The sequence below is a fragment of the Thamnophis sirtalis genome, unplaced genomic scaffold (assembly GCF_051295495.1).
Source record: "Thamnophis sirtalis isolate CommonGarterSnake01/CBP01778 unplaced genomic scaffold, rThaSir2_p1.2 scaffold_5, whole genome shotgun sequence".
Classification (NCBI taxonomy): Eukaryota; Metazoa; Chordata; class Lepidosauria; order Squamata; family Natricidae; genus Thamnophis; species Thamnophis sirtalis.
The window spans coordinates 106707001-106732247 of record NW_028261385.1 but is presented as its reverse complement, the minus strand read 5'-3'; the positions used below and the strand labels follow the sequence as shown (position 1 = coordinate 106732247).

The window sequence follows — 25247 nt, the reverse complement described above, 5'->3', positions numbered from 1 at the left end:
TAGACAGATTCCCTCTCAGCCAGTTCCAGCCTACTACCCAAGGCCACGGCGTCCTGAAGATGACCTGTTATCACCACCCTGCCTCAGAGTTGTCACAGCGCCTTTGCAGCATCACATTGTAAGAAGGTCCTTACACACATTCTTCCCAGCAAAACAATGGTCTGGGGATGATATAGTTATATCGTTTATAACAAAGAACAGAAGAGACTGGAAGCAATATGAACAGTCCACTTTTGAAGGAGGGTAAAAGGTTTTTATTTGATCCTGTGTGTTTTTGGCATTTCAGAGGCACATGAGTAACAGGAACTACTTTATGTCCAAATTATTCCTGAATGGTTTTCAGGCAGGTGAGGAAACCCATCCCATCTAGTATGTAAAGCCACATGTAAACTGCTTCCTCTCATGCCCACCATTCTCTACACTGTCCTAGAGTGTTATAGCTACACCAAGAAGAAACCATGTGCATGGATGAGCCTTGGATGACTGGTTCAGTAAGATGATATTTTTCTTCTTGCTTTTACACAGAGGTTCAAATCCACCCAAGCCCCCCAACCCTCCATCAGTGTCCACAGGGGCAGCAGACTCCAGCTTTCATGTGAAGGAATCCCATCTCTGGGGCTGCAGCAGTGGTATACGAACACCTAAGGATGGAGAGTTGTCCCTCTTCTTCATATTCATCTCTAGAATTTTCCATCCTCCCAACATCAGTCGATTCTTGCTGCAAACCCTGAAGCAGAGTATCCTAGCTGGGGATCCTCTGGTAAAAGTAGATGTACCCAAGATCTTTGGGGGGCTTCTCTGAGGCACAAACTTTCTGGTCATTATAGATTACCCACCTGGGAGAGAGGGGAGAGGCAAGAACCCTATATTGTAATTCTGCTAGAGGGTGAGAATAGTGCATATAGAATTCTTCAATCTCAATTGTAATTTAAAAAGAACTCTTGCTTTTAACCACTTAAGGTTGCAAAATTATCCTTTTTCATAGTGAAATTTGCTAAAAGAGAGGTGAGCTAAAAACATGCCTTGCATCCAGTTCTCTTTCAAACGAATGTGGAAAAAATTATAACAAAAATATATAATAAAAACTTTTCACCTATTTGAAACTAAGAAACAAAAATACTAAAATAAAATTGTATCCTACCCTTCACACAATTTATGCTCTCTTGTTGCAAAATTGTGTTTTAAAAGCAAGCCACAGAAACAGCCCTTATGGGACATTTCAGAAGCCCATTTGTTTCTCTTAGTGACAGATGGAGGTACTTCTCTGTCTTCAATAATCTATTCTACTGCAAAAGGTGGAATGGTAACACTGCTAAGTAACACACCTTCCTGGATCCCCTCGTCCTCATTTTTTCCTTACCTATTATCCTTCTTGATATGACAGACATAATGACCACACATAGTGGATGTGCCCATGTGACTGACGAAAGCAAAAAGCTGGTACTCTGGAGGAATAAAAGGCAGAGTTATGAATACATTGATAATGTAAAAACGTATATGAGAATTACAGTAAAAAGAATATTTGCTCCCTGAGAAATGGTTGCATAAAAACACATGCCCAACCTACATAAAGATATAAGATACCATTAATGCCTTCTTTCCAAGAACAGGTAGCAAGAAGGCTTTTTAGCTTATCCTACAATGTATCATTGAACCCAAACACTGAAGGCATTATCTTAGATTGTGAGCTGAAAAAACCACTAAATGGAACTGGCAACCCTGAAGATCCAAAAGAAAAGATGGCCACTCAGACATCTGAAATATTAGACAAGAATTCCTAAAAGGAGCTAGAAAATTAAATTAAAGCTATTCAACTACCAAGCTTTTTCCCCACAATTCCAAGCTTACTTCCAGGTCCATCCCGAACTTTCGGTCCCACGGGGATGGATTCAGAGATAGATTCTGCAGCTGAACGCCCCTCTGAGATATCCATGGCCGCTTCTGCATCCAGATCATCAATATGGCTGAAGATCCAGTCCACAGCTCGCTCAAGGCTGTTATTCTAAAGATGAGGAGGTAGAAAAAAATCAAGCAGGAGCCCCATTTGCCATTTTTCTAAAGCCTAATCATTCTCTCTTGACGTACCGTAGCTTTTAGTGCTTTTATAGCTTGATCCCGGGAAAAACCCATAGAGACAATGGTTGCCACACTATCTTCAGATGGGGGATCTGGGCAGGTGATGGTGGAACCAGGCCCACTGGATCCCGGAAGAACTAGAGGGTTTGCAAAATCTAAAAGGGGAAAAAAAGAACAATACTTTTAAAAGTATGCATGCTGTCCCTCTTTCCATTTTTTTCTTTCTCAAGATATTGCCATCCTTTTTCTTCTTAGTGATTTATTTCTATTACAATTTCAAAGAAGGAAAATAAATTATACTGATACAAATAAAGATTATATATAGAAAATATAGTAAAAGAGAAAAAATATAATCAATAAAATGTAGATAGGTAACAAATGCACCTTGAATAACCATCAAAACTAAAATATCTAGCTAATATATTCTAATACATAATTAACCATTTAAGAGTGCTATAGACATTATATATCCAGTTTCTAGTCAATTCATATTAAGCTCTAAAAGTATTTGATTAGCACAATTAAATCAAGGCAAAAACCTACAAATAATAAACTATTGAAAAATATTATAAATAACGTAGACTACTGATATGTCAAATTCAAATATGGACTTTACGTGGCACAATTCCAAATAAAATTTTACATTAAATTTACTTTTTTTAGACATTGAAGAATATTCCTTGTTTAATTAACCATTCTGGCCCATACAGGGAGGGTGGGGGTAGTCAGATCTTCTGCATTAAAGATTCTTGCAGTTTTTATCATATCTAAAATCCTTCCAGTGTATTTTTAGGAATATATAATTTAGTGAAATTTAATACAGAAATGGGATTACAACTTTCAAAATATATCCCTTTCTGTAATGAATTAATTACCAGTACGGCTGTGCTATGCAACATTATGACTGCTTGTGGAAGAAAGATGCAATCTGTTATTGCAAGTCAAGCATTTCAGGGAAAAGGAATTACTCATTTTAGCAATCATGACTGGACTAATGTATTAACAATAAACTACATCAGTTCTACCTATTCTTAAAGGAAACTTAACATTTTTTTCATTCAAACCCCTACTGTTCCATCTCTTAATTGTATTAACATTCTGTATCCATTTAATCACAGTCTTTGACTTGTTTGGGTTCTGAATTGTACTTCTCTCATAGATTATAAATTGTGCCCAAAGATACTACCACTTTAATAGGAATTAGATCATGGGGTTTGAACATGGGCTTCTGCTTTGTTAACATACCTGGATCATCCATGTGGGACATGACCCAGTTCATTGCTGCCTCAGCCCCACTGTTTCCTGTATAATATACAGCCTTGCGGCAGGCGTCCATTGGAAAACCCATCTCCACTAACTGAGTAATCACAGACTCATCCAACATGGGAGCTGCAATAGGAAAAAAAAGACATTCAAAATATCCTCAGACAACACCACTTTTGATTAATCCCTTATGTCATCCTGCTTCTGCATGTTCTTATTACACATTTTCCAAATTTAACACCAATGCTATATCCTTGGTTTTCTAATCATGGAGATGGTCATATCTCTGGATGAAGCAAATCAGGTACAAAAGGGACAACCATGCCCTCAATTCTAGATGAACTTACCGTACCAATCCATCTTCTTTCTTATTTATAATGTAGTACTATGATAATAGATGTCAATATGACTTGAATCGAGTAGACAAATGGAAAGGAAACAAACATAATTAAATAACACACTGGTAGGGCTGATTTGTGCCCCCTCAGGTCACAAGGTTTCAGCTTGATGAGATGTTCTGGAACCTTCAGAGTTCTATTAGCAGCAGGTAATAGCACCAATCATGTGAAAATGCAACCAAAATGTGGCTCATGGTATGAACATTTAACAGCAGGATTTGGGAGCCTCTGGTCTTAATTAAATTTTAAATGATATAAATAGAGAGGCATTATCAGCAGATACTCAAGGGATACGATTGATGACTTTTCATTTTTATCCTCTCATTACTAAAATCTTCTTGATTCAACAACTGTTGTGGTGAAAATATTCACAGAGACAGAACACGAAGGTTATTCTGTAGTAAGATGAGAGAATGACAGACTACGCCAGGAGAAGGAAGGCACTAAGGGAGATAACAGAGCACAGAAGTGGGAGGGGAGGGAGAAAAGTAGAAGATGGGTGAGTGAGTGATGCTCAAGGGAGAGAAGAGAGGAGAACAGAGAAGTCACTAACATGTTGGAGAGGAGAAGTGAGGGGAGCAGAAGGAGTCGTCGTCCTCGTTGCCATAGAAACCCAGGCTACCTTTGGGCTCATCTGGTGTCACCAGTGGCGGGGCTATGTCAGGCATCTCCTCCTCCTCAGGCTGCAATCCTGTCCCATGAAGTGCAGAGATGTCCAGTTCATCAGGCATTTCAATGGAAACATCTGATAATACATGCAATACAAAAAAAGAAACATTGGACGCACATCTGGAACTGCATCCAATCCAAGAGGAACTGGTAGCAAGATTTGTGTCGGTTAAAGATCATGTTCTATGGACATGAGCAGAACGAAGTCCGGACATATTCTTAACAAATGCTGTAAACAATCAACCTTCCAGCTACTTTAGGCAAGTGTCTCATATTTATCTCATAGCCTCAACAGTCCCTATTTGCTTCTGCAGATAATATTGCCAGTCAGACAAGGTAATTTTGAAGATAACTGACTTGCACTTAAAACCCTTACAAGCATTTTACATCCAGTATAGCACTGAATGCCAAAAGCTTGAATTAGCAGCAATTACACCAGAATCAAAAACATAAATGATTTTTCAGTAATACTCTTACCAAGTTTTTTGGGTACCCAATCTAGGCCAAAAGTGAATTTCTTGATCTGGATTACTAAATAATCTGGAAAAGAGGCAAATCTGGTTGTTCTGAAAAGAGAAAACAATATAGTATTGAGGCACTTTTTCACAACAGTTCAGGAAAAAGCCCAATAGAAAATGGATCTTCCTCAAGAAATGTTCCAAGACATAGTTAGTAACTGCTTGTAAACATTCCACTCTTTGTTTGCTATAATGTTCTGACCTAGGCTTCCCTCAAAAGCACGAAGCAGATTCCTGGTATCGACAAAACCTCTTATTAAACGAAAGTAAATTCCTCTCATTCACATTCAGCAAAGGCCTGGTAAACAATTCAAAGGTGAATTTATGACCACAGACCTTATCTAGCTTGGAAAGCTGTCATGTAAATATTTTCCAAATGCAATGCTGTGCAAGCAAAGACTTGACACAGAGTCTGAGATTCATGCTCCTGAAACGAATGAACAAACAAACACACTGTTTCCTCTTTTATTTCCTATGTGAGGGGCCATTCATCGTCCACCTGTGGTTTTACTCCCAAGTTGACCCTGATTTCTTAGCTGTTCTTTTCTTCTGGCAGCTCTGCCGCATGCACATACTGTGAACAGGGTCCAGCTGTTCCTCTGACTCACTGCTGTCTAGCTCCAAAGGCAGCTGAGAATTGCCAGGTGGCCTTGGCCCCATCTCTGAGCCTTCCCCAGCCTCCAAGACTGGCCCAAGTTCCTCCCCAACTTCCTCACTGTTCAACTCTGCTGCCAGCTCTGCTGGCTGCTGGTGGGCCACAACCAGTGGTGGGTTTCAATATTTTTTAGAACCCCTTCTGTGGGTGTGTCCTGCTTTGTGGGAGTGGCTTGCCGACCATGTGACTGGGTAGGTGTGGCTTGCCGACCATGTGACCAGGTGGGTGTGGCTTGCCAGCCATGTGACTGGGTGGGCGTGGCCAACTCAGGGGGAGGGAGGTGGAACCAGTTCTAAACAGCACTGTAGATTTGTGGAACCTCTTCTATAGAACAGGTTAGAACTGGCAGGAACCCACCCTTGGCCACAACATATAATTCATGGAATACTGTATATACATCTCTGTATCAAAAGGATAAGAACAGTTAAGCTGCATGTGTAGCAAACTGCAAGGGCAATGTAAATAAACATGGATCTGAGATTTCCCCTCCAAATGAAAGTTGCACTGATTAAACTAGAGATGAGAGTTTCTCATCTTTGTAACTAAAGGCATAAATGATCACACTCTATTGACCAAGTTCTTGAATAAGAACTAGAGTACTGTTAAGTGTTTCATTTTTACCGAACTATAGATCTATACCACAGTTCAAGCTTTATCTAATTTATATAGCTGTCCATCTCACCAAAAATGGCTCTGGGTGGCATACAAAAAAGCCAAAAACAATATACAATGACAGGAGTTTGGCCAGGTAGGATCCAAGGTTACATTAATTGCTCCAAATCTTAAAACGTTAAGTAAACCTGCAATAATACGAAGCTTGTAATCATATACTGGTAAAAGAGGTTATAAAACACTTGTAATGAATACAGGTAGTTCTTGATTTACAATCACAATTGAGTCTAAAATTTTTGTTGCTTAATAAGATACTTAAGTCAGTTGTGTCCCATTTATGACCATTCTTGCCATAGTTGCTAAGTGAATCACGGTAGTTAATAATGCAGTTGTTAAGTGAATCTGGGACTTCCATTCACTTTGTTTGTCAGAAGCTTGCAAAAGGTAAATTACACAACCCTGGAACACTGCAACCATCATAAATACATGGCAGTTGCCAAGTGTCCAAATTCTGATCATGCGATCATAGAATCCTAAGTGTGAAAAACGGTCATAAATCATATATTTTTCCAGTGCTGTTGTAACTTTGAACAGTTATAGGTGGTTATAAGTCAAGGACTACCTGTATACCAGAATAATTACTGACACAATGAAGTTGGATCTCATTTGAAAACACCCTTTAGAATATCCAGCTTATGGGGTCCCACCGATTTTGAATGACACCTGAGATGTTTTGCTTTTGTGGAGTACATTTTCAATTGGTTGGAAAAGGCCAATTCTTATAAGATGGTTGCACAAAGCATTCTTTACTTAGAATAGTCTAGGCTCCATATGGCTGCTTCATACATTCTGAAGCATGGAACAAAAACTCTATGTTCTAAACTTTTGTCTAAAGTTTGGATCTAAACATTTTTAGATATTATTTGAATTCACTCATTCAGATTTTTAAATATTCTCTTATTCAAGAAGTCCTGAAAAGTGCATTGGTCAATAAAAAGTAGACATTGGTTTCATCCTTGATGCCCCCAGATACAGCTTGGCGAAAGAAACAGTAAAAATGGAATATAAACTTATATTCAGATTAAACAGAACCATTTTGAGCATAACTGAGGCCTCCCTGGTAACCAAACTTCATTACCATTTTAAACAGATTTGCAAACATTTTGTCCATTTTTTTCAGGCAGCCTTGCAGATATAAAATTCTGCACTGTGAATGCATATTACAAATGTGATTGCTATCCCTCCCTTGGGTTTGTTAGCCGCCCTGAGTCCCTCCGGGGAATAGGGCGGCATATAAATGTAATAAACCTATAAACCTATAGAGTTTAAAGGGTGCCAACTACACGAACATTACTTTGCTTCTTGTTGAGCTGTGTAACTAACTTGCCAAGTGTAAATATCTGGAGTGTGGATGCTTCAAACCAGGAGTCAAGAACTTAAGCTGTTTCTAAAGCTAAGCCGAACTGATTTTCTGTGGCTATTTAAGCACAATATGCAATATGAATATGCATATTCAGCATGGACTACCACCCTTATTATTTTTGAGGCATTACAGTGAAAATTAAAGGGATGGAGTAAGTGAAACATTCTGTGCTTGTCATGTTCCAACTGGGAGTATCAGAATGACATAGGAGTCCAATGTTAAGTGGCAGCCCATGGGGTAGTTTTAGTTTACTGCATAGGTTTTTACCTCAGTGGTTGCTATATGCTTTATATATTAGCTTTTATTTTGTATGGCATGTTTATCAGTTGTTATCCACATAGCAAGGAGGGTAGCCATGTAAATTAAATAAAACAAATAATCAAACCATAAATTATAAGTGATTGGATCAATTCTACCCGATCTGATTTTAAAATGGACTTTCTTTTCTTGTACACCCATTCGTGCCTCCTAGTGAGCCCATCTCCTGCCTCTTTCCACTCACTTGAGTGCCACAGACTTGGCCTGCAAGGCTGTGCTCCAGAAGTCGTCCACTTGTTCTGGGGCTCCATAGGCCTCAAGACAGGAGGTAAAAGATACCTTGGCACGAACCAATTCAGGCAGTGGCTGCTTTTCTTCTTCTGCCAGTCGCTTCTTTTCTTCGTATTCTAGCAACTCATCTGCAAAGGAAAGCAAGCGGGAACATGGTCTACTCCTTCAGGAGTTGTTTGCAGAAAAAATGTTGATATACAATATCATGCAGCTGTGTGCTGGGCTGCACATCATGAAAAGGAGTAGGCGGGTCATTCTTCTGAAAAGTCCATTGCTAACAAATGCTACTTATGTGTTAACTGCCCTCCCTGTGGAATTGCTGAGGCCTGCATGTGCAAGGACAAGTTAATAATGCTGTAGGAAGCTATAGTTCAAATATATTCTTTAAATGAGCTATATGCTGGAGTCTTTCAGGGGAAGCACGGTGAACTGTCCACATGAGCAGAGATAATGACTGTGGCAAATATTGAAGAACTGAATATACCAATTCTACGGAACCTCTCTGGATAAGGAGAGGATGGGAGATTATCCTTAGGTGTTCTGGATGGCTGTTGCTTGTAAAGAGACCACAGGGTACCAGTCTCCTGTGGATTTGAGTACCAGGAGATGAAGGGAACATCCATCATGCTCACAATTTTAATGGAGCCTTTGAAAGGACACTGGATTATCTGACCTCATTTTCTAATCACTTTCAGAAATTGTCTATTTAGTACTTTAAGGCTTTTGGAGATCTTCAAAATGACAAGCCTCAAAGCCACCTGATGAATTTACTTTCGTATTGGAATAAAATAAAAATTAAATACAAGCTTAAGAATGTAAAGAAGTAGAAATAAATGGCAAAAGATTTGGACCAAGAAAGTTATAAACAAATTATAAACAAGTTCAGACGAATTTGAAGTATTAAGACTTTTATTACAAGTTTTGGAATAATTATATAAATAAACAATGACATCTGTTGTCATGGAGAGACTATGCCCAAAAGATGTTAACAGACATGATACAGGACAAATTTTGCATAATGTGGAAATATCAGGACTAAAAATCCTGGATAATTAGACAAAGAGTGGATTATAAAAGAGAGAAAGTAGCTAAAGTGTAAACATAAATAACAAACCAAAAGAATGACTTAGAATAGGTTGAAGCTTTGAAAATGACCTGGATAATTACTTTTTATTGGATTTACAAAAGAAGTTTATCAAAGCCTTGAAGATTTTGGGATGGAAACAAGAAAAAAAAAATCCCATCCCAAAGAGAGATCAAATTATTCCAAGTGTTTTTTATTATTATGATTATCTTGTATTAAATCTATACGCTGCCTATCTTTCCAATAAGATGACTCTTATTAATCTTACAGCATAAAAAGAAAAATAGAAAAGTGGTTAAAAATTTAAAACTATGCAAATTAAAAAAATATGCAAAATTTATGCAAAAAAACAGGAACCAAGAGATGATTCAGGAATGAAGTATGGAAGCAAAATGAAGAAATATAAAGTTAGTTTGTTTGATCAAGGTTAAAATGAGGAATATTGATAAAGCTTGGGTAACTCTTTAGACTTTTTGCTGACAATATGATTGAAAAATGATGATTTATGGATTTGCATATAGATAATGGATCTGTTATGGGAAAGAAGAGATACAGTATTTGTAAATTTGGAAGAGTTATTAAGTGTGTTTATGCTTGTGATGAAAATCAGAAGTCATTTATTTAAATATTTCTTTGCTTTTTCTTTATCTTTTTTCTTCTTTTTCATTTCTTACCCTTTTAATTTGTTCTTTCAATTTCTCTCTTGGAATTTAGTTTTATTTACTTTTATTCTTGTAATTAAAATTTTCAAATAAAGCATTATAAACTAAAGGGATGTGCTACCCAATCAGCAGATGTAATCATGGGACAACCGTCTAGTTCACATATTGCACCAAAACATGACTGGTTAACTATTATTTATTGATTAAATCACAATGGTTGGGTTCCCGTAACAAGTTATAAAGAAATAGACCACATTATAAATTAATCTAATAATTTAACCTGCTAATAAAAGCAATTCCAGTTTTAGTATAGAGGAAGAGAAAAGGAATGGCTGCTAGGGTTGTCAACCACATTTTGTAGTGCATGGAAAAGAGGATCAATACATTTAGACCTTCATTTCTACAAGGTCTCAATGCTTCACTAAACAAAAGAATTTTAAAGGACAGTTTATCAATGGTTTATAAAGGTGCTCCCACCTTTGTTTAGGGCTGCTTCCATAGGTACTGGCAGCTGCATAATGTAATCCACACGCTGTGTGTATTTCACTTTCTCTGTGGCCAAGCACTTGAGTTTCTCTTCCACCAAGAAGCGAAAGACCTCATTTGGGTTTTCAGAACTACGACAGTTCCTCTGAGGAAGAAAAATATTTAAAAAGGAGTGAAAAACAGGAGGAGAAGCAAAAATATAACAACCCACACAAGTATGATGCAGGAGGTTAAAATATACTGTGTAAATGAGGCTATTTCAAAATTAGAAAAAAATATACCCGGGATGGGGAATCTATAGCACACATTCCACAGGTGGCACTCAGAGGCCTTTTTGTGGGCATGTGAGCCATCACCCCAGGTCAGCTTTACCATGCATGTGCGCGTGGCTCCCGCCAGCCAGCTGGTTTTCAGGTCTCTGCCATGCATGTACCGGGGGGGGGGGGGGGGGGAGACACATCCTGTTTTTGCTCCCAGGAATCTACAGGGAGGCCTACTAGGCCCAAAATGGGGCATGGGGAAGGGTCGCACACACATTGCTTTATGAGAGCAGGCACGCATGCGGCATGCACTTTTGGCACGTGACGACAAAAAGGTTAGCCATCACTGAAATATACCTTTTATCTTTCATTTGGTTATATTCCACTTTCTCCAGGAGTTTAAGTGATATACAATGTACTGTATTTTTCAGAGTATAAGATGCACCTTTTTTCTTCAAAAAAGAGGCTGAAAATCTGGGTGCGTCTTATACATCGACTACACCATATTTTGCCTCCCAAAGCCCTGCCTCTTCACCAAAATGGCTGTGCATACCCTTATGGAGGCTTTCAGAGAGCTCCTAGGGGCTGGGAAGGGCAGAAATGAGCAAAAAAAGGGCCATTTTTTGCTCCCCAGCCCCCAGTAGCACTCTATAAGCCTCCATAAGGATATTCATGCAATTTCTTTTTGCAAAAAACGGGCTTGTTTTCGCGAAAAACTGGCTCTTTCTGGGAAGTTTGCAGAGTGCAAAAACTTTTTTTTTCCTTTTAGAAAGCTCTTTAGTTAGAGTGATTGATGAGAATTAGATTGATCAAGTACTGTGCCAGCAGAAACAAAGTCTTAGGTGCTGCAGATTGTCAGCAATTTCTTTCTCCAGCACATGGATAAATACACCTGGAAACATCTACCTACCTACCTACTCTCTTTCTCCCTACCTACTTACTGTATTTCTCTCTCTCTCTCCCTCCCTCCCTCCCTCCATCTACTTACATACCTACCTACCAGTGGTGGGTTCCGGATCCCGTTCGAACCGGTACAGTTGGAATAGGCCTGGTGGCGTCCACATGGATGCGTGCAGCGCACACACACGCAGCACACGCATGCTTCGTAACGCCTTTGCGAGCCTCCGCGACACTCCAGCTGCTCAGCAGAGCGTCGCACAGGTGCTGTACACACCATGCGCATGGGCGGAAGTGCTGAAGACTTAAAAGACCGGTAAGGAGCTCAGGCAGGCAGGTGGGCTCTCCAGAGCACCGTACCGGTATCTGGTGCTCCGGGCAGGCTCCGGTACGCCTGTACCGGGGTGTACTCCTACAACCCACCACTGCTACCTACTCTCTCTCTCTCCCTACCTATCTACTGTATTTCTCTTTCTCTCTCTCTCTCTCTCTCTTTCTCTATCCCTCTACCTACCAACCTACCTACTCTCTCTCCCTACCTGACTGGTGTATTTCTCTCCCTCTCTCTCTCTATTTCCCTCTACCTACTAACCTATACCTACACACTCTCTCTCTCCCTACCTACTGTATTTCTCTACCTCTATCTATTTCTCTCTCTCTCTTTCTATCCCTTTATCTACTTACGTACCTACCTACTCTCTCTCTCCCGCTACCTATCTACTATATTTCTCTCTCTCTATTTCTCTCTCTCTCTCTCCCTCCCTCCCCTCTCTCTCTCTCCCGACCTACCTACCTACCTACCAGGGTTTCTCGCCCCGTTCCAACTGGTTCGGTTGGAACGGGGCCGGCGGCGTCCTCGTGCACGGGCGCAGTGCACGCATGCGTACTAGCGTCTGTGCGATGCTCCAGCTGCTCCTGGAGGATCGCGCAGGAGCTGTATGCGTCCTGCGCATGCGTGGAAGCGCAGAATTCGTCAAAACCGGGTAAGAAACGCGGGCGGGCGGGTGGACACTCCGGCGTTCCCGGAAGTTACTTACTTCCGGGTTCACCGACCAACCGGTTCGCGGGGACCGCCGCGAACCGCCTGAAACCCACCCCTGCTACCTACCTACCTAACTACTCTCTCCCTACCTACCTACTGTATTTCTCTCTCTTTCTCTCCCTCTCTATTCCTCTATCTACTACCTACTTTTTAAAAAAAAAATGCCTTTTCAAAACCTTGGTGCATCTTATACTCCAAAAATACGGTATTTCCTTCTCTAATTTCATACTAAATTCTATTATTATCTATCACTAATCACTAACCTACATAAAAAATGGCTGTCATTTTAAAAAACCAGAAACAAAATTAAGATTGATTTCTATAGGCTATTGGCACAAACAACAATAAAATGTATCTCAACAACAACAACAAAAAAAGACAAACTTCAACATTGTCCATGAACACAACATAAATAAATAATATTTTGGGGCTATTGGTTTAAGACTTAATACAAGTTAATAGGTCACATTTGGGGCACTTGATGTAGCTGGAAAAAAAATCAAAACAAATGGTTTTATGAGAGAATGTGTCCTAGCAACTTCCAAGTCTAACAGCATTATATAGAATACACTGTAATGTTTGTATGATTACACATTTTGAGCATTTACCTAGTGATTTTCCTGTACAAAATACAATGCACAGGAAACATACATGAATAGCAACATGTTGATGAATTCTAAGGTTTTGCAGCATTTTCTCTTAATCTACTCTCAACTAGCCTCAATCAACCGTAGAAGGCAACTCTTGTATTGGCTAAGGTCCTTTTCAAGTTGCCAGTACTTGGGAGATTAAAAAAAAAAAGAATTACAAACATTGGAATACTGGAAGGATCATGAACAAAGTGGAACATCTGATACAGCCATTCTAACCTTGGAAAATATCCAAGCTTGGTATGGAGCCAACATTTCTCCACTGCTGCATATCTCGAGGGAAAAGAAGCAGTAAAATGCAAACTGCTTTCCAAGGTAGCTTGTCTGTGAACATCAAGATTTTCACTAACCCTACTGCTCTACACACTACCTTGTCCTAAGAACCCCTCATTCTAGTCACAACACACAAATAAGGGATGCATTCCAGAATAAAATACACTATTCATTCCATTCAAAATTATTTTTCCTGAACCCCAGGGGTGATGCCAAAGCAGGTTCCTGTAGATAAACAAGCAACATTTTTAGCAACATTGGAAACAGCTTTCATGTCAATTATGTGCTAGCATATTATTCTTGTGTATATTTCCTCATGCTTCCAAGTCATCAGCACAAGTACTCTCCTATTGTGATTCTGAAGACAATACCCAGCAATGAAACCCTTGACCCTCAAAGTTGTTACCTCCACCATGTTAATGAAGTGCAGGAAGAATTCTTGAGCATCTTGCTGCCGATTAGTCGAAAATTCTGGATGACCTTTGCCAACAAGAGATTTGAACATACGTGGCGCAATGCCCTCTTGTATACCCTGCAAAGACAGACGAGCTCAAACGATTCTGTAAAATTAAATTTCCCCTTCCCTGGGTAAGTGTTAGCCACAGTTAACACCACTTTCCATTCTCAAGGACAATTGATCTCTCAGCCCTACCTTCTGGTCCAACTGTTGTTCTCCAACTGAAAGAGCAGGTTTGGAATATTCCCCCGAGAGAAGCCCATGGCCAAGCTTAGCTCTGGAAAAGCAGGTAAATGTAAATTAGTCCTAAGAAGAACAAGGTGGGACTAAGAACACTGCAGTCCACAGAAGTTGCAGGGAGCTCCCCAGTTTACCCAAACAACCATTTTCCATGCCTCAAACAATTTCCAAAGAATCTTAAGCAATATGGTAATCAGTACAACTTGAAAACAATTTTAAAAATTTCCCCACCTCTCTATTGCACTAGATTTGCTAGTTTTCCCTCTAAGGAACTATATAAGTTGATTACCTCACTCAGTTCATTTAATTTTAAAGAAACACAGATTATCAACCAAATCCAGGTTTCATTTTGGCAGTGAAATTTCTAAAATTTCATTACTCTACGGAACATGTGGAACATGAGTATGCTATTGTTAAGTAATGTTTTCTATTTTGCTTACAGAGAACTCAAAACATAGATTAAGAGTTTTATATAATCAGTCCAACTGGAGTGAATTTTGTATAGTTATATACACGCAGAAAAATATGCTTAAAATAAATAAGCAAAGACATGTTAATTTTTAAAAGAAGAATGCATAACAATATTTCATTTTGAGTTATAATTTACAGATTATTTTTATTTTCAGCATAATCAATTTTCCTCTACACACATTTCTGGATTCGGATTGTTGTACAATTTGACTAGATTAACATTAAATAATGGCACTATGCTAAATCATGCCTTCTTTTACTTGGGGTTTGCTGAATAAACCCCAATGGTAGTGCATAAGGAAGACTACCATTTACAAATCATAATGACTTTCTTTATACAACATATTAAAAAAAACTTGACTGTTTAGGTTCAGGATTGGTTCACCTATGAGTTGGGACTGTAAGAAACTGGTTTGGTTCTGGTTTCTCAAACCCATTTTGAACTAGAAATATACCATGATCCTCCTTTCTAAATCATACACTGCAGTCCACAAAAAGAACTTTCAAAGGAACATATGCCCACCAAAATTATATTGAGGAAATATTAAAAATCGATATATTACATAAAAACCTCTAATAGATAAGAAAATATGTCTTTCTCTGTGCTTTTTAAAAAAAATCAAATTTACAGAGAAACAACATGGGCCAGAAAAAATGAGAACTAAGCAAAATCCAATTGACAGATGTGTCCCTCTACAGTCCCATCTGTTAGAGAACATCATCAATGTAGGAATGGAAGTTCAACCCCTTTAGGACATTACTTACACCTGGGTGCTGAAGTCTTGTGTAGGATCTGTAGGAGCACTTTGGAATATTTTCTCTAGTTTGTCTACATACCTATGAAGAAACCAAAAAACAACAACTTGGCAACAAAATTGTTGGAAAGGTCAGCATTCAGAGTCTGGGATACAAATAATATCAGTTGCAGTTTACAGAAACATATACTGAGGACCAGAAGAGTGTAACAGAATCTCTCTCTTGGCTTGTCTTTCACATTAATGAAGGCTTTCTTGGGTTTGCTGTATTTATGCACCAAATCAAGGAATGACTTCTTCAATATTATTTTTCTTTGGTTTTAGCATGTCTGTCTTAGAGCAATGTGGGACACAATAAAAGCACTATAAGTTTTAAGCTGCATGGAGATACTATTTTAAAAACCAAGGAAGTGAAATAGGTTAGCTACAAAAAATACCCACAAATTTGTACTTAATTGCTGTTATTCAATTCTACTTAAATTGGGAATATCTGATCTTGGCAAATAAATGGTTTATCTTGACATTCTGAAGTACGGAAGACACTCCTTGTTATCAATTGCTATGTACAAGGAGCTTCTATTTAAACTACTAGAAAGACACATAAGTATTTCTTCTGCAGACAGGAACAATAGAGACCTACTTACTTTCGTTGGAAGTCTGGTATGCTGAATAACACCTGCACTACTGAGTTGAGATAGCAACTGTTTCCAAGGTTACGGATACCCGTATAGCCAGGGCCATACAGTGGTTTCAACTGCACCCCAGACTCCTGAATCAACTCCCACTCTCCAATCCGCTGGTTCATATCAATCTCTAGCTCTGTCATTGTCTTGTCTGTCTGCATAGAGAAGAGATATAGAAAATAATCTCAAACTGTGCCAGAACTTTGAAATAATTTCTTAGCAGAAAGATTCAAAAAGGGCAATAAACAATGTTTATGAATCTAAATGCTTTCTATATCACATCCTACTTGGATGCTAAATAAAGAATCTATAATTTACAATACAGAAGGTAACAGTTAATAGAAGTGGATGAAATCACCTCAATTGATAATATTGCTTGTAGTTAACAGAGAAATTGCAGTTTCGTAAATTACAATGAGATTCTTTCAGCACCTACCACAGCTAGCATTCATTCTATCATTTCTTCTCACCTTTTGCATTTTAAGCATATCAATCCCAAAATGTGCCAAGTGCTCAGCCAGATTGGGGTCTAGAACCATGTCATCTTCATCGTAAGAGTAGACATCTACAAATGAAGGGAACAATGGCAGAAATCAACCAACATCTCTCACAACCAGTGTTTCAGACTCTTTACATCACTAGCAATTTCATTCTTCCTAAATTCCCCATCATTTTCCCTGGAACCAAAATGGCATTTTGCAGGAAAAAGACAGAAGTGCCAAGAATCTATTCCTGCAGCCTTCCCACATTTAACCTTTGGGATTACTTTTTGTTGTTTGAAAAACTATAGGATTAAATGTTAATTGATAAAACTAGAATGGAAGTATCTTCAATTTAAACAACTTTTGATGTTTACGTACATGCTGACAGATTTAACTACCTCATCCTGTCCACCATTATAAGCTTTAACTTACAGTTGACAAAAAAATAAGTTGACAATAGTTGTTTATAAATAGTTGTCAGATAATATAAAAGTAGAAGTTCCAAAATATAAGGAGGTATGGAATAAAAAATTGGATTGTCTGGTATACAAACTGGATTTTCTGGTACACAAATACCAAACAGAATATTATTTGAGTACCTAGATTTCCAATAGCTATAGATTTAAAATGACAGATAATGCAAAAATATTATTTTAATTTTGGATACTTTTAAAGAAAGATACTGGCGGGTTTAGTTAATTGCTGGCATTGACCCCACTCAAAATATATTGTTTGAATAGTAAGATAAAAAAATATACAATTTTTTCTTGAGTATAATATTTGGAGTAAATATAAAGTTCTACCACTGAAATTAATTCAATTATTGCATTCAAATTTTATGTTTATTTAATCATAAAATGTTTGACCTGCAAGCTTCAGAATCACACTTCACATCAACAATCTATAACTAAGACCCAGTTCTTAAATATATTGTAAGTTTTTCAAATTCAGTCAGGTCTCTCAGTATTCTTCCTGATTTTTACAATTATTTTAATACTACACTACACATTTCAAGATAGTGAAACCAAATGGGTAACCTTGACCATTGTAAAGTAAGAGCTTCAAATGTCCTTGACATTTTAACTCCTGATGTTTTTTCTCAATGTATTTTTTTTTTTACATACGTTTATTGCTGATGGTTCTAGTGCCAATAAAAATAGAGAAGGGGAAAGAAGGCACTCTTTTCTTGACCCTTCAAAATAGAAATTGTTGTAATAAAAATCCATTGACTATTATACTGGCCTTAGATCTTTATAAATATGCTGTATTGAAATAAAAAAGGCACATTTGTGTTTTTGAAAATTGCAAAGATGATAGGCTACTCCAAACTGTAAAAAGCCTTTTCTGCATCAAGAAAAAAAAGATGACTATTTAAAATTTTCTAAAATTTATCTTATTGATAACATTCAGAAGGTGTCTGATATTATCTCTCATGTATCTCTGCTCATTCTCTTTCAATTATACAAATGTCTGAAAATCTCACCACTATTTTTACTGTTGAAAGTCTTGATCTGAAGATATTTAAAAAAACAACCACATATATTAGATTACATGCTTAATTTTTTATTTTATTTTTAAATGAACCGACTTAACTGTTAGTAACAGCATTCATATTGAAAGTTAGGTTTTGTATTTTTATTTAAACACACACACAATTAATATGTACATAGATACACACACTGTATATATACACACATACAGATATACAGATATATTATAAATATTTGGGAGCATATTATATATTATATGCATTTTATACATGAACTTTTCCTAGCGTCTTCAGAAGAGCATCAGCTAGCTTGCAAAATTCATTTATCGCTTTCCTGTTCCCAAGAACCCATGTTTGTCACATTTAGCAAAGCAGCTGCCCTAGCAAGCCTACTACTCCCAAGAAAATACAACTATGTAAGTTTACTGTTCTTCCCTGACAAGCAAACGGGAGATCGAAATTAGGGGGAGGGATGAGGAATATGAATTGGATAAAAAGACTGAACTTGAGCCTAGATGGCCAGATTGTACCGTGTTTCCCCGAAAAAACGACAGGGTCTTATTTTCTTTTTACCTACAAAATCTGGCTTGGGCTTTATTATGGGGGGTGGTGGTATTGTTTTGGGGTTGCCGGGTGGCTGTTCTCTTGCGAGCGGGCTCCCAAAGAGCCAGGCACAGCCTTATGGACAAATGGCTATGTTGCGCTGTCGTAGCAGCGCAACACAACAGCCATGAAGCGACCACCCTCATGAGTAGCTACCCGGCAAACCCCCTTTGCAGCCGGGCATAGCGCCATTCACTGATCTAGGGGTATCGCCAAGCCGCGTGAGCACCTGTTCGCTGCCGCCCGGCTCCCACGGCTTGATGTCTTCAAAATGCCAGTGAATGCCTCCCAGCCTCAGGATGCATGGCCCAGCTCTCATTACGGAGCCAGGGCACCTATGCCGCCACCACCATCCCAGCCTGGCTTTTTCCGGGGCTTCCAACCCAAGTCTTTCGGCAGTGGCCATTCTGGGCGCACGCTCTATGGTTGTGGGCCAGCTGCCTGCAGACCATACAACCATAGAGCGTGCGCCCAGAGTGGCCACTGCCAAAAGACTCAGGTTGGAAGCCGTGGAAAAAGCCAGGCTGGGATGGCGGTGCCCTGGCTCCATAATGAGAGCTGGGCCATGCATTGTGAGGCTGGGAGGTGGGTGAGCCAGAGCGGAACATCCACTCACACAACACCCCTCTCCAGCTGTGCAGAGCGCAATTTACTGGCATTTGGAAGGCGCCAAGCCACGGGAGCTGGGCGGCGGCGAACAGGCACTCCCGCGGCATGGCGATACCCCTAGGTCAGTGAATAGCGCTGTGCCCGGCTGCAAAGGGGGTTTGCCGGGTGGCTGCTTATCAGTGTGGTCGCTTCATGGCTGTTATGTTGCGCTGCTGCGACAGTGCAACACAGCTATTTGTCCATAAGGCTGTGCCTGGCTCTTTGGGAGCCCGCTCGCAAGAGAGCAGCTGCCTGGCAACCCCCCTCTTCAGCTGGGAACAGCGCTGCTCACCAACCTAGCGGTATCCCGAAGGCACCAAGTAATGCGATCACCTTTGCCTACCCCCAGGATCCCGCAGCTTGGCACCTTCGGGTTACTGCTAGGTTGGTGAGCGACAATCTGCCTGGCCGGAGGTGGGGGGTTGTCCAGGGGGCTTATATGCAGGGGAGGGCTTATATTTTTGCCCACCAGAAAAATGTGGCATGGCTGTATTATGAGGACATGTCGTATTTTCGGGGAAACATGGTACTATTCTCCCTCCTCCTTCCAGACCCTCTGACCACAGTGCTAGCTGAACGGAAAGGAATGAGTCCCTCAGTGCCCACAGAGTGTAAGATAGGAACAGAAATTCAGCAATTCTCTGATTGGGAATCTTAAACTATTCAATAGTTGCATCTGCAAGTAGATTCTTCTGTCTTACCAGCTCCATCAGGAGTGATGGTTCCCAACTTTACAGCCAAGGGGTAACCAGTTTCTCTATAATGTTCTACAGCATGGTTGTTGCCTCCACTGCCATCAAAGTAACGCCGTCCACACGAGATGGAGCCATCTGTCATGTTGAGCCACAGATTCTCCCGCATGTCACACTTGCTGCATTTCCAGCCACTGTCAATATAAGCAATTAGCCAGTATAACTCCTCAATCAGTATAATTCTCTCAATCCTGCACTGAACAATTCTCAAGCCTGACTCCATTTTGTTAACTTCCCAGATTTCATTCTACATCTTCTGTTGAGTGAACGTAAGATTTGAGCTTACATGCTTCTATTAAAATCTGGAAGGAAAGTGTAGTAAGTTATGAAGGAGCTCCGTGTTTGGAAAAGAAAAAACAGCACTAAGGAAAACCATCAACTCACCAAGGAGGGATACGGATACCATTCTGTAGCTGCTGAAGAGAAAAGGCATGCCTGGACACACGCCGAACCTCCCCATCCCAAGCCTGTACCTCCTGTTTACGGGAAGCAGAATCTGCTGTCAGAATAGCTTCAATTGCATTAGAAATCTGGAATGCCAAAAGAAAAAAGGAGAGTCAGACTTCCAAGCCCTTCCTAAAATTTCTACTATCAACAGAGTGTCAGGCCTGGAAGCCATCTTTACATTGGCCTTTCAAGCCTGCCACATTTTTCTACTGTGGGAAAATGGGAGGGGGGATTGTATGGAGTATGGGTGATATGTAGTCAAAATAAAATTCCTATCTCAAAAAGCCAAGGACAAATTGCCCTGCACCTGGATGGGTGTGCTTGAGAAGCATTTCCAGTTTGGAACGGGATATGATTGAACTTTCAACTGGGTCAGGAAAACCTGGAAGCTTTCAGATTCAGATGTGCCAATATGACATCTCTAATAAAATGGAAATTTGAGGAAATTCAAGCCCCTGAGTCTTCTTTCATTGGGGGTGTTACTTAGAACCCTGACATAAGAGATCTGAAGTCTTACATACAATTTTAACTTTAAAAAAATCCCCATATATCCAAAGCTGATGCATCACGTCAACTCTACCTCTAGTGCAAAGCCAATCAGACCATGTGATCTTTCCCCCCTCCTGGATGAATCGCAGCGCTTACCCTGTCCTTCACCATATCTGGCAGACCATCGAGTCCATCCTGAGGGATATCCAAATGCTCTGGTAAAATAACTATTTTGACATGTTCATCATATTCATATTTCTCTTCTGGGAGGTCAAATCCCCCTTCTACACCTATCAAAACAGATATGCAACGGTAGCAGTTGAGAAGTGTAAGAAGCAATATCGTAAACTCTGGCTGCTGTGAAATCTTATGTCAACTCTCAAAATGACTCTAGCCGTTTCTAAGCTGCCTTGCATAGTGGGAGCGGGCTTTGAAGAATGTAGAATGTTTTCCTCTGCAGTGCCAGACATAACAGCGATAAGACTCATGAGAACCAAGGTCAGCTCAATTGTGCCCTAGCAACGGCATGAGGGAGTGATGAGAAGTTGATTGTCTGCTTGGTTGGTTAGGGTTAACTCAAATCTCCTGACAGTCTTAAAACGAAAGTCTATCTATGTCCTCTCCCATCAAGTTTTTCTCCCATAGTATAATAGAAGAGTAAGTTTATATTTTTACCAATAGCTAGGCGGGTTGGTTTCTTCCGGGGAGGATCACCAGCACTGGAATTATTTTCTTCTTTCTAAAGAAGAACCAGAAGAGGATTAATTAGCAAGCCAACCATTCCAAATGTCCAGACTCCTGGGCAGCAAGAAAGCACACAACAGCATCAGTTTCAACAATCTTTCTTCCTCTGCTCTGAAATTTTAATAAGCGAGTTCTGCACAAGGCAAAAAAGTTGCCCTTCTTACCAATCTACGTGTTTTCTTAAGATGTAAATAGACCCGCTGGCCTGTTTTTTCATAATGTTTTGTCACATACTGCTTTCCAAAGCCCAGGAATGTGTTCATACAGATATATATTCCTCCATCTGACTCCTACAGAATAAAGAAAGACATGACTTCAATAGAAAGCGAGCTCAGTCAATCCCAGAATACCACATTTTTAAGACTGTGTATAGAAATGTTGTAGCCCAAATAAATTACACAAATACATTATTTCATGAATGCAATTGATAAAAATCCCTATTTATAAATACTTTTCTGAATTCTATCAGGCACTGAAATTTCCTTCAGATAATCTTGTATTAGTGAGATCTCTTACTTCCAAGAGCTTAGTAGGTTAAGATAAAAAATACACAAATATATATTTGCAGTCATGAAGTCTAGAAACTTGCATTTAAATTTTTCCTAGTTGTTTTGGCTATGGCCACATTTGGATTTATTTGGATGTTCAGGAAGAATTCTTAGTGCTGTCACCCACAACTGACCAAATCTGTTCTCAGCAATGGGAATGAAGCAGTTTGTTGTGATGATCCTTAGTGGTCCCTTATCAATAGGACACTATAAAATTATTTCACATGAAGATAGATTCATTGAAATTTATCATCCATTTATTAATCTCTTTATGTGGCTCCCAGATTATAATTATGCATTAATGCTATTGCAGTCACACCAGATAAACTGCTCTTAAAGTTTATGTTCCAGGAACTAAATGACTACAGTAATTCAGTTCACAGATCTTGTTTGGCTACTCTAGACACCCATAACATATTCATACAACAGTAGTGCCTATTTTAGCAGAAGACTCAAGCATTTATATTCACATTACTGCATCATTTTGCCATCTAGAAAAAATATGGGGAAACCATGGTCCTTCAAACATTGCTGAACTGAAAGTCCCAGAATACATCCCTACTGACTATGATGTCAGTGTGGTTGTTTTAGTTTAGTACTAGTATTTGAAGGGCACAAGTCCCCTATTCCAATGTAGAGAAAACACTTGAACATGAATGCAAAACTTGACATATTTCAATTTGGTTTGTGTAAAATATGTCCAGAATACAGAATATGTGGATTATTTCTTCCACCTCAACTGAATAAACATATTATATGGCTATTGGCTTTTATTGGATGTTTGTTCAGTCTATAGAGAACAATATAGCTGTTCAAGAGTTAACAGCAAGGAAAAGGAATACGATTCTGAACAGAATAATTCAGAAAATTCTGAACATTTTCTGGGTTTTTTTCTCAGCAATTGGACGCCCTTCCAAATTAGACATTGATCTTCAACCATTCCTCTTATGAAATCCATGTGGAATCAAAAAACATTTTAAAAAATAAACAACATGAGGTAGTGCCATACATTTCTATTAAAACACATATGGGAGGAGGGGAATGACAAGACAATAAGTGAGCCTGATAGACAGCAAGGAAAATGTCCACAGGCATCACACTACCCATGAGAGTGCTAAACAGAACTACAGTACACAATAACGTCAGTTAAAAATATAGTTGTTTCTCTAAGAGCACAGACCTAGTCCCTCAAAAGAGATGATTAACTGTTTAATATAATTATATTATAGTTATACTAGAAGCCCTCCAAATGATAAACAGCATCCTATCATTTGTAAGAAATTATATGAAATAATATTTTCTTACACAATTATCCCAGACAATTCTTAAATGTTAACAAATATTGTTCATTGCCATTTTGAAGGTTGCAGATATGTCTAATAAAAGAAGTGCTTCTATTGCAGGGATGTCAAAACATGCTCCTGCAGAACAATATTCTTCTTTTCCTCACTAGCAACTCATTAGCCTTGTTGCATATATATAATACACACACACAAACACACACACACACACATCATTAGGAGGAATTTGTAAGTGTTCCATATTAATTGTGAAAGTTCACAAAATGCAGCCTTTCTCTCTGATATGATGAGCCCACAAGAGAAAAATGATCCGCCTGTCTCAAAAGAAAAAAAAAATGATATGCTTTCTTGTGAACCTCCATTAAAACTCGCGTGTAGCCTAACCAGGCTTGCTTGATTCACTCTGGGAAAAAGGCGTGGCTGCCTAGGTTTCTCTCCCAGCCAGGGGGGACGCCAGCTACAGACATTAGCATCACCCATAACAATTAGGAGAAAACTGAGCGAGGAGTTCTCATTCCATCGTGAGAAATTAGAAAGAGACCAGAACATTCGGGTGATGGAGAGCTACCTAGGTTGATACAGGGCCCCATGTGTCTGATTCAAAAACCAAAAGGGCTGACACCTCCCTTCCACCAAAGGTCTGTGGGATTAGCAGTTCCTGAGCGCAAGGTTTGGCACTGAAACTAATGGGGAATGGGACTTCGTTTCCCGTCATGCCCCGCGAGGCATGCCTAGATAGTTCCAGAGACTTCAATAGTGCAGCGGGGCTCAATCTTTCACTCTTAGTGGCAGCCAGGCAATTTGGACTACAGTGTCCGGCATGCCACACGAGTCCTGTTCTACTTTAAGCTGCTCTATCGTGGGATAGTAAAGTAGCTCAGTATCCAAAAGACCCCCACGGCTGACCATACGGTCCGGGGAATAAGATGACCATGAAGCAACGCCCCACTTCTGCGATATGATCTGGAGAAACTACAACCCCCAGAAAGCCAAGCATTTTCCGAAAGAATGATTTGGCCGCTGAAACTCTTGGGATATGTAGTATTCGCTTGGTTCCTTTAAGAGGGATTTGAAGTGGATGCTGTTCCCTGGAAAAATACAAGTCCCGTGAGGCCTTGCGCGGGTCATATTACCTCCCCGCCCGGTATGTCGGAGACTGGGAAGATAACAGAACCCCCCACCAGATTCCGTCTTTTTCACATGAGAGCTTACCGGAGTGTCGAAAGAGAAGGCGCACTCATCCTTATGGACGCGGTCCCCGGCCTTGGGCACCCGGATAGACGGTAGCACAGAAAGTAGTGCCTCACTCAGCTCCGCCATGACAGCTGCTTTCTCCAACACCGCCCACAGCAAATACCTACCAATCAGAAGACAACATACGCTAAACTTGTCCAGCCAATGAATGGGATCACAAAGGGAAGTGGGCGTGTGCTCCGTAAACCCCCAGGGACGCAAGATATTTTTGTTTGATTTGTCCTTCCAGTGCCTATCTTTTTAAACGGACACCCATTATAGCCAATCAGGATTGCAGGTAAACGTTCTACAAATGGAAACGTTGGTTATGTTCTTAGCCCCGCCCCGATGTTATTAGTCTTCAAAATGAGAAGTTGGGAGATGGGAA

At 39.7% G+C, this 25247-nt stretch overlaps 1 protein-coding gene across 2 annotated transcripts; it reads right to left on the bottom strand.

Annotated features, from left to right (window-relative positions):
* Positions 1 to 231: 231 nt before the first annotated feature.
* USP5 (ubiquitin specific peptidase 5) lies at positions 232 to 24992 on the bottom strand. 2 transcript variants are annotated; one of them, XM_014070541.2, is made up of 20 exons: positions 24839 to 24992; positions 21942 to 22067; positions 21709 to 21772; positions 21190 to 21323; positions 20482 to 20627; positions 20047 to 20231; positions 16594 to 16688; positions 16085 to 16278; positions 15451 to 15522; positions 14170 to 14251; positions 13924 to 14049; positions 10387 to 10540; positions 8117 to 8291; positions 4884 to 4972; positions 4291 to 4482; positions 3322 to 3465; positions 2086 to 2231; positions 1849 to 2002; positions 1361 to 1445; positions 232 to 836 (listed from the first exon to the last, which is right to left on the bottom strand). In XM_014070541.2, exons 1-20 carry the CDS (start codon positions 24944 to 24946, stop codon positions 743 to 745), a joined length of 2565 nt encoding a protein of 854 aa, XP_013926016.1. In that variant the 5' UTR covers positions 24947 to 24992; the 3' UTR covers positions 232 to 742. The 2 variants fall into 2 exon arrangements, with proteins under 2 accessions (XP_013926016.1, XP_013926088.1); XM_014070613.2 differs by having other exon boundaries at positions 4360 to 4482.
* Positions 24993 to 25247: the final 255 nt, after the last annotated feature.